Raw genomic sequence first — 13009 nt, forward strand, 5'->3', positions numbered from 1 at the left:
GTGCTCCTGCCCAAATGGTCCCAGACCCTATGCCGAGTATTGAAAAAATATGTTTCAACTATTGAAAAATAGTTGTTTGAAAACATTTTGACGTAAACTCCGTCTATGGGGCAGCTATTTTCTATTGAAAATGGAGTTGTGGGCCATGTTTTTTTCGCCCCTTCAATAATTCGGGATTTTTTAAGGGGAAAGGGGATGACAAAAAATATTTTCATAGGCCTAATAGATGCCGTATTTTTTTTGTTTTCACTCACTGAACTGGGAACTCGCAACAGCCTTAGCAAACCTTGACTTCCTAAAATAATATTCATTGTTTGTTACGGGTATAAATATTTGTTACAATGATAAGACAGAATAATTGTTTAATGTGTTTAAAGTTTAATATACGTGCATTCTTTGTGTTACATGTTGAATTTTAACTTGTAAATATTCCCCTTGTAATAATTAACATTTATAGGGTTTTGGCAGAATAGCGGCCCATGAAGTGCAATCTTATTTCGATTGCCAACATTTAGGCCATTTCGGGCCGCGATTAAATACAAGAGAAGTAAACCTTTCCCTGGCACAGACTTCAAGTCATAGAACTCTAGGTATGAAACCCGAAACGAGATGCCCGATTAGGATTAGTTTTCCTACACGAAACCAGGCTATGAACACACCAGCAAAGACTGTGAACTAAAAGGCAAACTGCCAACTAAAATACAATTCCAGGATGACTGATGGACCCAAACCAATACATGAAACCTCGTCATCCTGTGAGCAGAAGATGTTATCCATCTGGATAACAGGGCATATTTATGTTATGTGTTGTGCTGCGTCAATTTGTGATACTCCTAGTTTTTGCATTTGTAAGGTTCTATGTATATCGTGAAGTGTACTTTGTAATATTTTTTTTAAATTTTTGTAACATGTTTCTTTCTGACGAATGAGTTAATATTCTCGAGAAGGGCGACGGGCTCGTCATCAAGACTGAACAGTTAACGTACTCGGGATTCTTGAAGGCGATAAGAAGTGACGCCAAGCTCGTAGATCTGGGAGCCGATGTGCGCAGTATTAGACGTATTCATACAGGTGAAATGATCCTCGAGCTCAAGTGCGATAAGGAACGCAAGGACGCCGTTTACAGAAGTCTGGTGGAAGAGATCCTTGGCGAGGAATTGAGGTGACGGCACTTACAGCGAAGGTGACTCTGAAGAGCTTGTCACGACCACCGCCGCCGTTAGGCAACGGAAAGACTCAGCAGGGTCACAGGTAGCCTTGGCACAGGCTGACAAATCACAGAACAGGTAATGCAGCTGAACCTGTACCACTGTGACGTAGCCCAGTAACTCCTTTGTCAGGCAATTTCGGAGTGGAGGACGGATATTGCTATCGTAGCGGACCAATACCGAGTATCCGGCGGTAGCGGCAATTGGGTTTTTAAATTTAGAAAAATTCAATGATTTTATATTTTTATACGAAAGAGCACCTTTTTCTAAGCCTCTATGATTTTTTCAGATTTTTAGAACTTTGATTTGATACCTAAAATCAATTTCAAAAAGATTCATTCAAATCACCTTTTGACAGCTGCGCAACTGCTTGACAGCTCCGCCCAGTACAAAATCTAATGAGGGGTTAATTGACAAATCGCTCCCATACAAACTTCAAATTGATTTTTAAATAGGTCCCCGGGCTCCAAAATTCATGAAAACTTGGATTTCGGCTCAGTTTGGCGTGCAGATTCAGAATATGGAATTATCTCAACACCGCTAAAGAAGCCAATTAGGTCACGGATTAGTTCGAAAAAAAATGGCGGTGATATGGACGACGGGTAAATACCACGTCCAGGAGTTGGTGTCTACTACCTACGAGGACTTCGTGGTCGCCAAAGTAAACGGCTTTTGTATTGCGGATTTTTTGAAAAATTTCCACTCTGCGGTAGCCGCCGAGTCCTACCGCAGCTGTCAAAGTTCTACCGCAGCCATGAAAATCATCATATCAGTGGATGTGATGACCAAATCAAAGTATGCTTGCAAAGTGAATTGCTCTAAAAAGCAACAACAAACAATGATCATCGGCGTCGTATCCAAGGCATCCTTGACTTGATTGATGATACCTTGGTGAAAATCAGTGATTTGACAGCTGCGGTAGCTTTTCAATCTACCGTAAAGCGGAAATTTTTCTCCAAATTAGCAATACATATGTAGCTGTTATGCGCTTCCGCGGTGGTCGATTGAGCAGTTTACGCAGTTGCTTGACTTTAAGCGAACACTACTTTATCAAGAAGACATGCAACTCTGTTATTTTCCCATACTAACGGCAAGCGTCACCGACGACAGCGCCGCCTGGTGAGCTAAGGTGGTACCTTTGTGTAAAAGTGTGAGAGTGTATTGGTGCGAGTAAGAAAATTCACACACACTCATGAATAGTGCCACCTTCACCCTGGTGCTGGTAGCATAGACTCCCGATTTCCAGCAGTGTTGCAAGTCTTCTTAATGATGTGGTCTTCGCTGTAAGTGTCTGCATACTGCGTACTGTGATTCTATATTCTTCCATTTATTACCCGTTGCAACAAAATAGAGTGCGAAAAAGGTGCTAAATCGCTAATAGACCTCCGCTGGTATGTTTAATCGCTATGGTGTCTTCTACAATAAGTGCGCGAATTGGCCAAGGAATACTGCGCCGAAAACACAAAAATGATTTTTCTTTCAGGCGGAGATGCATGGGCGCTGTGATATTAACTTATAACGCAAGCCTAATTTCTATTTTATAAATTCTGTTTATTCATGTGTTCAAATTACCTTATTTGCACCAACCGGCAGTTATCAGCCGCGATGCTTAGTAACTTTTCATAATACTAGAACTTGGTTTCTGCTACACTACGGGACCTATTTCACTATAGAGCATCAGTTTTTTTAATGTAGTGAAAAATAGTAGTTTGGGTTTCTTGGTTTCCGAACGTGTCCAAAAGAATGAGAATGTTAAGGAAAAAATCAATACTATTTTTTTTTATTAAATTTAATGTACTATTCTCATACTCGCATAAGATTTTACTTTATATGGTACATATTTGAAAAATTGATTATCCATTCTTTCGGTTCAACCTTTAGTTTTCTTGTTTGTTGCAGCATGCATTTTAGCTTGATCTGAACGCGTAGTACGATCACCGCTGTACAAAGTGTCGTAGAAATGATTCCTGACTTATTCTCATTGATTTTAGCAGGAACTCATTTCCAAACACTTGTAGCATGGTAATTCATGTCACAAGTATTAGTATTTTTTATTGAAAGGTTCAACGTTAATATTTTAACAGCACTGCCGAAATGTGATGCTTTGAAAGGAATGTTGAAAAAATGATCGCGAATCGACTTTGATGTGACTGAATACTTGAAGCAGGACTGTCGACATTCGCGATTAGTTTGTTTGTTCGTTCTCAGCGCATGGTTTGTACTTTATAGTTGTAGAAAGATAATTCGAAGTTCGCGTTGTTGGATTTCAGCTAGTATACGTATAGAAAGATGGAACCTAAATGCCTTTCGGCTTGGTCATGGTTTTAAAGTGTTGGTGGAAGTGAATGAATGCTTTCTACTAAATGTCTCTTAACTAAATCAAAGTATTGTACTACATTCTAACGTGTCCAGGCGATCTAGGAGTTGTCAAGTAAATAACAAATTTGTGCTAAAACTTAAGAATTCTTACTCTACTAGGTATAATGCTTTTTAAAACAAACAATAGCGCAGCCCATTGCATCTATAGGTTTCCAAAAGCCACTGTCGTGATTTCATCTTCTCGACTCATCTTACCGACTCACTAGGAAATGGTATAAACGTTTGCGTGTTTTTTGTGAAATAGTGATTTTGTTACAATTTAGTCCTACAAATTCGGTATCAATAGTCAGTAAGTTTCCATTGTTTCAAAAGTTTACAGTCCTTTTGGGCTACTTAAAGTTTGTGTAGGTGTTCCTAAAAGGGTGATTTGTTTTATATTTATATATTTGTCTTTGTTTTTTTTTGTTTGGTTCTACTAGACCATTCAGTGTCAATCTAATTTCATAGACGGGTCGTTCTATTGTAGCAGCTAAAGGAAGAAAAGAAAATGTATGAAACAAGAAGAAAACGAGAAAATGTTCGATTTACTAACTAGTTCAAATGTTGTTGGGCGACTCTCAGTGGGACACACACCACGATGATGGAAGGGATAGCAAAACGGAAGAAGTTGGCAGGAAATGCAAAAGCAGCTACGATTCTAGAGGAGAGGTTATGTATAGCAAGTGATGCGTCTGAAATGAAGTCGTTCCGAGATCACTTCCTGTAGGAGATTGATGTGAACTTGTGAGAAGCGCTACCTACTGAGCTTAGAAGAATAGGGCGGAAATATCGATTTCAGAACACTTAGTAACTATTGCTTTGAGGACTTTAAAAGGATCTAAACAGTCAGTACGATATTTATAGTTTAAGTCAACCTAGAACCTATATTTGTCAAGAATAGGTAAACTAAATAATACAAATATTTCGAACCTAACTTTTCGATCAAATATCATATTGTTTGGTCTACACAAGCTGGCTTTAGTTATCGTATTTTTTTAAGATGAAGTAGATAAAGAAGAAAACGTACCTCTTGTTAATTAAATCTTGTCGTACATGAGACCTAAATATAGATTACTAGTTTTATAAAATAGGAACTTAGGGACATGCAATATGAGTTGGAATCCGTAATAAATAGACAAATTTATCTAAGATGCTTAATTTTCGCGTCAGATGATTCCACTAGTTCGGACTAAATGAAGGCTGGTGAAACCGATCGTTGCTAAAGTAGCTGGTTTTTGATGCTACCTCCATTTAAATATTCTTAAATAATGCCACATTAGGTTTTCCAAATATCGATAGACAATCATTGAATGCTTGATCTTGCAAAACTAAACGTAAGTTGTACTCTATATATTCTTTATCTTACACACATCCCGCAACTAACGGCTTCGTGTCGCGAGCCGAAATATGCAGGGACAAAGACGGGATCCTCTTAAGGACAAACGTCCTGAAATCCCGCTTTAACAGTGCATCAGAACTTCAGACGCACAAATCTCAAGAAGCAAGCTTCAAACAACAGTGCATTTTATTATTCTGTTCTTGCTCACTTGTAAAAAGCTTGAAATAAGAAGATCAGGTGTGCTGGTTTTGTTTACGAAGATATTTGTGCGTTCGAATTCGTGAGTAGGTACTAAAGTCGGCCATTGTGGCGGCCATTTTGGGATTCTAACAAGTCTGTCCTTAACAGGCCGACGTGAGGTGATCAAAAGCAAGGATGTTTTCGATCATTTGGCAATCATTTGACTCATTTGTCTATAACTCAGTTCAAAAGCCTAATATTAAAATGTGATGTTCGACAAACTTGTAGATTAATGTTTTTCCTACAATTATCACCAAGGACGCCACATTCTAATTCTTATATTTACGGCGTAAAAGTGTTAGTACTACCTACACTGAAAGACGGCTTGCGGTTGAAATTACTATTCTGAGGGTCAATTTAAATACACAACGCCACTAAATTTGTGCAGACTGATTTTCGTTTCAATTCAACAGATTAATGTTTTCAATTTTACCATGGACCCGATTTACAATTCAAAAAAGTTTCTGTTGGCAACTGGATTCGAACCATGAACCTTGAGATCACCAGGCCCGCACGCTACCGGTTGATATTAGGAGAAACAAAACACACAAGAAGCGCTTGCGAGTCGATGATCACGTTTTACCATGGTAAATTTGAAAACATTTTTGTGGTGGTCATTACCGCAAGCCGTCTTCCAGTGTACTCATACTAAACGATCGGATTTTTCGTAGGTGGTACTAGCGCTCTCACGCCGCATATATGAGAGTTAGGATATGGCGCCCTTGGTGATAATTGTTGGAAAAACACTAAGTCTTATCTACAAGTTTGCCGAACATCTCATTTCAATATTATGCTTCTGAACTGAGTTATGGATAAATGAGTCAAATGATTGCCGGGTGATCGAAAACATCCTTGATCAAAAGGTGGAAGCAACACTTCGATGAACACCTGAATGGCGTGGAGAACAGTCACGGGAGAACACAGCAACGGAGGAAACGACTACGCCAGTGCAGACCCCCTCTCTCCGCGACGTAACAACATTTGTATGAGAAATTTTGAATTTTTGTATGGAGCGTAACACAGCGGTAGACCCCCTCCATCCCCTTTTAGCGTTACGTAATTTACGAACGAACTCCTGTTTATGGCAGCATACTGTTGTATGCACAGATCGCACGGAGCTATGAAAAATCATGGTCTGAAACGGATTTCCTGTGTAGCTAATCAGAATCAGACTGTTCTTAGGCACTATGGAAGATGATGTGAAAAACTAAGTAAGGGTTCCGGGTGCACGCTGGGGACTGCGACTAGCTGACGAAGTCTCACCTGGTGTATGAGGGATTGCTCTTACCCCATCGAATAGTGCACAAACTGACGTGAAATTCCCATGGCGTCACGGAGAATCCAATCGACTATAGCTGCATCAGCCGAGCCTTCTAGATCGTCGAGGAGCTGGAGAACCGTGATGAGCATAATCCGGAAGTTTTAAGACACGGATACGTACAATGTAGATGATTAATAGAGCGTCATTAAGAACGCCTCCATCTCTCTGGCGAGAATAATTTGGGTGAGCTACGCACCCGGAGAAAGCAGTGGATAACAGATGATACACGGAGGATGATAGAAGAGCGAAGGAACGCCAAAGCTGCGATTGAGCAAGCAAAAACACGAGGAGCCATAGCCGTAGTCCATCAGCGCTATTCGGCTCTCGAGAAGGAAATAAAACGCTCTTGTACACCCGAGGTAGACGACGAAAAATGCATAGTCGGCGACATTTTCCTCCTCTATAGGGGCTGTCCATTAATTACGTAAGGGAATTTTAGCGATTTTTCGACACCCCCTCCCCCCCTTGTAAGATTTTTTGTATGAGAACCCAAAAATTTTTGCATGGCGCGTAAGATTTCTCAAACCCCCCCTCCCTCCATAAACCCTTACGTAATTAATGGACAGCCCCATACAATGTCTTACGTTGCCTTAGTGGAACTAAGATGTGCTACGATGTCCGTGAAAGACACGTCTGGACAGCTATTCAGGCTTATTCTGCGCGGCGTGTGACGGACGGTTTCGTCTCACGTAACGTGAGACGACTAATGTAAATCAAATGGGGCGAGTTGACTTTTGTCACCTCATTCGACTCGTCTCACCTCACACGCCGCACAGAATAAGCCTGATTGTAAGTCAAATAAAGCTGTGTAATAAACGTATCGTAGTTGTTCGTCATTCTTTGTTATCTCACAAATGCCTCAATTGGACGCTAACGTGCCTCTGGAGCCGGCTTTCTGATAACTGTCCCATATGAATAATAAAGCAAAGATAAAAAATGATAAGTACAAAGAACCTAGGGCATAATTTTCATGAGATCCAGTCAATCCGTTTGCTTCGCATTTACATCAAGGATAAAATGCTGTTGTAGACAGCAATTTTAATGATTGCAAGTAAAAAAGCCTAACAAGTTTATCCATCACGAGATCATTTGCACCCAAATGGAAGTAGCATCTGTCATAAACGTTCGAAACTCTATGTATGTTGCAATGTGAAAAAGATAGATGACACTTAATAAAGAGAGACAGAAATAAATGGTCACATTAGGAGCAACAGAGACAAAGGTGGCACACACGCATCACGACACCGAAAGAAAACCGCTAATAGTATTCATAGGCATTTTTCCGCAAGAGTTGCATATAAATGTCGCTACCATACCTTTCGAGTAGTCTTCGTTTCAGTTCTGGCGGGTACGTCACGTAGATGTAGTGCTCGCTTTGGCCCAGTTCGCTGAACTCGCCGCCGGCTCCGGCCATGGTAGCTCCCACGATGGCTGCTCCGTCGGTCCCCACAGCGTTGGATCCACTTCCGGCAGCGTACCCGTAGCCGCCTTCGTCGCCGTACGGTACCTGTGTGGCGTGGATCTGCGGCGTATGCTGTAGATCCGTTCCACTGGAAACGCCCACGGGCGTCACGTTCATGTTGGACATCTGGCCCAAACTGTTGAGGCTGGTTGCCGAATGGCCACCATCCGCCAAGTGGTAGATGCTGGCCTGCGGCTGCAGGTAGTGCCGTCCATGCGTTGGACTCGGATGAGCCGTTATCTGGTTACTGGTCATTGGACTATGGTCTTCGCTGCATGTTTCATATCAAGTTCACACACCAACACAAACACATAGAACATAACACACAAGTGAAAAATGTACCAATTGTGGAATAGAAGACATGGAAAGAAAAACGTTCAAATACTATCAAAACGATTCCAAAGATCATAGTTGAAGTAAAAGTATGATCATTTTCGGAAATAGCGCTTGCCGCAACACTTACTCAAACAATATCCAAATGATATAGTAGCACAAGCACACGCCCAACGATAGGACCATCACCAGGACGAACACCAGTCCCCACGGGAATGGCCGCTGATCCAAAGGTCCGTCTTCCCAGTACCTCTCACATGTCAGGTACCAACAGACGGCTCGATTCATCTCTTCCTCCATGCTCTTAAAATCCTCCAAGGATAGCTGAACCAGCAGCCCAACGATACAGTCCCGTACCAGAATTTCACAACGCGTTTTCAGTTGATCCAACTCCTCCACCTTGCAGTTGGCTTTCATTCGTTGCATCTCCGACAGCTTCTGCTGTTTGCGATCAACCGGCGGTAGCGAAGAATCCACCAGATTCTGCTCACACTGCGATGTCGCATTGCTATCGTTTTCATTCTCCTCGTCCTCATCGTCTTCGTCATCCTCGTCATCGTCCTCCTCCTCTTCATCGTCAATTTCCACCCCATGGTCATCTGAAAAGAACGAATGCAACAATGGCCACCGATAGATACCTGTCACATTACCGTCACTTCCCGAGTGCTCTCTCACACGGGACTTCCGTTTGTTGGCCGGAACTTCACAGTTGGACAAGCCTTTTGCACTGAGTGCCGAAATCGGCGACTTCCGTTCGCTTAGGATGTCATTCTTGATCGTTTGTAGGATCTTTGGAAGTAGAGATTTCCTGGAATTGCAAAGATTAGGTACATACTCAGATGTTGAATTTCGCTGTGCAACTCGTTCAACCTTACCTCACTGGCACCTTCGCCAAGTCCCTTGGGCCGGCGGTGGATAGGGCCGTCCGGTAGGCAGTTGCTTCGTTCCACACCTCGATATCGGTGGACATCATGTTAGGATCGCCCCCGAACGACAGGGTGGCATCCTTGGCGATCAACACCTCGCAGCGCATCATGTCGCAATAGTCCGCCAGGCAGACGGCGTCCTCCGCCGTGTTGATGTTGCTTTTGTGGCGGTTTTCAAAGTGCATATCGAGGTGTTTCTCTTCGAAGAAACTCTTACCACACAGACCGCAGGTCCACTGGCTCGGGCGGTTCTGCTTTTTGGCTGCCTGCTGCGGACCGAAGATGTCGCGCAACGGGTGAAAGGGACATTCCAGCGGTAGTGTGACCTGGTACTTCTCCAGGATGGGCAACCATTTGGACTGGACTATTTTGCGCACCACTCGGGAACTGTCGCGGGAGCAGGATATTTTGAACACGCTCGGACCAGGCCATGGGATGATCGATAGAAAGCAGATTACTATCACCTGAGGAGGAATGAAATAAGAAAATGTTAGATCATCTTCTTCGTGGCGAACGTCCCTATTGGGACAAAACCTGGCAGGTCCAAAGATACTCTTCGCCCAAAGATGTCGAGGAAATTTCTATTACGGAAAGATCCTGAACCGATCGCGAATCGAACCCGTCACCCTCAGCATGGTTGTGCAGAATACCCGTGCGCTTAACTCATAAGTCTTGGGCCCTTATACATATCAAATCATGCATTTATTACTCATTTATTGTTCACATGTATATATTCATTCTGTATTTGATATGTATTCTTCGAAGAAAGTGTACCAATAGTATCGACGGTTAACCTTCTATTCGTCACGTGGTTGGCGACCATCGCCAGGCGACGCCAGCACCACGCTGATGTTGTGAACAGCAAGCAAGCTTTTTCAAGCCTGTTTTAAGGAGCACGAAATCGACAAAATAAAACTTTGTACATCTGCCTTAAAAACGCAATGTACCTTATGTGTACATTACCCCAGATAGAATATGAGGAACTCTCAAAACATTGAAGATAGATAATTTTGCAATCCGCATGTAACCCGTGATTTTTCAACGCCAAATAAAAAAAAAAATATGGCATGTTTCCAAGCATGTTTCGATGATTCAATGTACCTGAAATGCTTAAATCTTTCAAATTTGATTTGGTAAAACGAAATATTATTCATGAGTCGTTAATATAGATGTTAATTGACCAATTTACCTTTTGATTGCTTAAAAATATATTTCCATGCTTAATGGCTTGCAGTAAAAAAAATCCGAAAGCATATTTTTCCCTATAAACTGAGGAATAGCTCAAAGTTGTGACGTGCTGGAGCAAATCTGAGCCCGGATTCGGATTCAGCGGCCCAAAATCTGTCAGAGACACATAAGTTTGCTCTTGAGACAAAAAAATGCTGCGCTGTGTAGGCATTATCACAATAGCTTTGTTAAATACAAGGGGGTGGCCAAAATGTTTGGGATAGGCAACTTTTACAGCATGCTGTAACTTTTCATAGAGTACACCAAAAATTCTCAAAATTTGACTGTTTAGTGTTTATCAACCTATTGTATGTGCATCATTAGTACAGATTTGAGGTCGATTGGTTAACCTATCACGAAGCTACAACCGTTTTCGTAAAACACTTTTTTTCAGACAACTTATTTTTGAACTGTCATATCTCAGAAACCAGTGATCCGAATAAATAATCTCTGGAGGCATCTCATGAGCAGAAATTGCTTGAAAAATAAACTTAACATAATGGCGATTTGATTGTTTCAATATTATTTTATAACAAGTGAATTTTTTGTGTAGCGTGAAGTTTTCGAACAAATCTCACATTAAAATCATAGACTTAAGTTAAAGATACCAATGTCAGGAACAAATCCGTTAAATTTTATAACGCCATTCGCTCTCCCACTTTCCCCCAGTATATTCGCCTGCTTGTAATTTCGCTTGAAGCGATGCCTCTGCTTTTCGCCCGTCCATCTAAGCAACCAACATCGCAACCAAGTTTTGATGTTTATTTACCCCACACACAATTGAATGTCAAATATTTAGAAGTTCATGGAAACTCCACTTCGGCAAGCGCGACCCGTCCGTTCCACCCAGTGCACGTACTCCCTAATATTCCGCGGGAAGTCGTAATTCACAACGTGTGAAATTCCCTCGATATCTAGCCCTTGTGAGGCCACATTCGTTCCGATAAGGACCCACACATCGCCGGATTTGATGTCCTCCAGGGCCTGCTAACGGTCAGCCTGTTCCCGATCGCCGTGCAAGCTGATACAATTATGCCGGACAGAACAAACTCGATCGACAGATCATCAGCCCTCGTTTTCCGGACGCAAGAGATGATGACCTTGTCATTGGGCCCTATGTCGGTCACGAGGTTCATCACCCGCATGTACTTATCCTCCTCATCAATCACCTCGATCTGCTGGGTGATTGTGTGCGTTGCGGCCAGATCCAGGTTTCCGTCGTATACCTGCACCGGATTATTCATGTAGTTATGGGTCAACCGGCGGACAACCGGTGGCCACGTCGCATTCGTCATGATGGTCTGCTCATTGAGCCGGATGTCCAGCAAGAGTTTTCGAATTTACGATTCAAAGCCCATGTCCAACATACGATACGCCTCGTCCAATACCAGATAGATGATGGTGTATTATCGATTACGTTGGCAGCCTACCGGGCGTCTCAATGACGATCTCCACGCCACCCTTGACCTCGAGCCCCCCTCCCCCTTCGTAGACTTTGACCAGACCTCCTCCATCCCCCCGAATAGTCTACGTGAACGGCCGTCTTATTCATTAGATCTGCGCTCTCCGATCGCCACCACCGTACAGACAAATTGCTTTGATGTTCCGAAATTAATACTTGAATACCTCCTCAATTTGCTGGGCCCATTAACGAGTTGGTGCCATCACTAGAACGTTTGGTTCACCCCGGGCTCGCGAAATCATGTGGATAAACGCCGGCAATAGGAAAGCCAACGTTTTCCGATTTTCAGTTTGATCAATTCCAATCTGGCGAAGATCTGGCCTTTGAGTAGCACCGGCCAAGCCTGGACCTAAATCGGGGAAGGTATTGCGAAGCCTTGCTTCTTGACTTTCTCCAACATTCACGGAAAGCCTGCTCGAATGTCTGCACTTGGTTTGGAATTGGCACAGACGGTTTGTCCGCATCGATCGGGAATCTTGGGGTGATCTTTTTTTACCCACCAAAACTGCTTGGGTCAGTCAAAGACCACCAAACCTAGGGTCAGTTGAAACGCATTGCAAAGAAAAAAAAAAAAAACAAAACAAAAGAACGATAAAGTCCCAAGAACGATGGGTAAATTGATTGACAGCAAAAATGTTAGAAGCGCCGCCTCCTTCTGGTCATTCAAAAATGATGTAGTGGGGGATTAGGGTCGTTGAAATTTGATGAAACTGGAGTCACGGGCGAATTTCCAGTTTCGTATTGATTGTTGTTAAAATCCTTCGTATATTCTCGGAATATCTGTGAACAACAGTCAATTGAGTGTATTGGATGGATTTTTGACAGTATGCTTGAGAAAAGTTTTCTAGTAGTTTAATAATGGTTTCAACAGTCTGTAAGAAGTTGTAACAAATTAGGTTTGTCGATTCACTGGCTAAACTTTTACGTAGCATCTGCAGAATACTTTAAAAAAACAGGCAAATCTCCTAACAAGTATCTAAGCAAGTATCATGATAGATTTCAGTAGACTTTTTTTTAAAGACACGGACACGTTCAATGCTTCCAGTGAGCTATTCGCTCTTTGAAGGTAGCACGACACTAGACAACGGACTAGCATGCAACGCCCAGTGGCACAGCCGAAAGCTTTTCCTGAC

General features: G+C 42.4%; 2 protein-coding genes across 3 annotated transcripts in view; both read right to left on the reverse strand.

The window, feature by feature from the left end:
- Nucleotides 1–2738: 2738 nt before the first annotated feature.
- The window catches only part of LOC109428471 (uncharacterized), a 66339-nt gene continuing 56068 nt past the window's right edge, over nt 2739–13009 (reverse strand). The window contains exons 2-6 of one of the 2 annotated variants that reach the window (XM_029858773.2): nt 9137–9651; nt 8912–9069; nt 8392–8860; nt 7783–8199; nt 2739–4056 (exon numbers count right to left, since the gene is read on the reverse strand). In XM_029858773.2, coding sequence (XP_029714633.2) covers nt 4029–4056; nt 7783–8199; nt 8392–8860; nt 8912–9069; nt 9137–9651 — 1587 coding nt within the window. In that variant the 3' untranslated portion in view covers nt 2739–4028. Of the gene's footprint in view, nt 4057–7258; nt 8200–8391; nt 8861–8911; nt 9070–9136; nt 9652–13009 lie in introns of those variants that run through there. The other variant, XM_019704271.3, reaches the window with a different exon arrangement.
- LOC115257735 (probable ATP-dependent RNA helicase DDX53) lies at nt 11136–12620 on the reverse strand. The gene has a single exon (XM_062850606.1). It carries the CDS (start codon nt 11707–11709, stop codon nt 11329–11331), a length of 381 nt encoding a protein of 126 aa, XP_062706590.1. The 5' UTR covers nt 11710–12620; the 3' UTR covers nt 11136–11328.

This window comes from Aedes albopictus, chromosome 2 (genome assembly GCF_035046485.1).
Source record: "Aedes albopictus strain Foshan chromosome 2, AalbF5, whole genome shotgun sequence".
In the NCBI taxonomy this organism is placed as follows: Eukaryota; Metazoa; Arthropoda; class Insecta; order Diptera; family Culicidae; genus Aedes; species Aedes albopictus.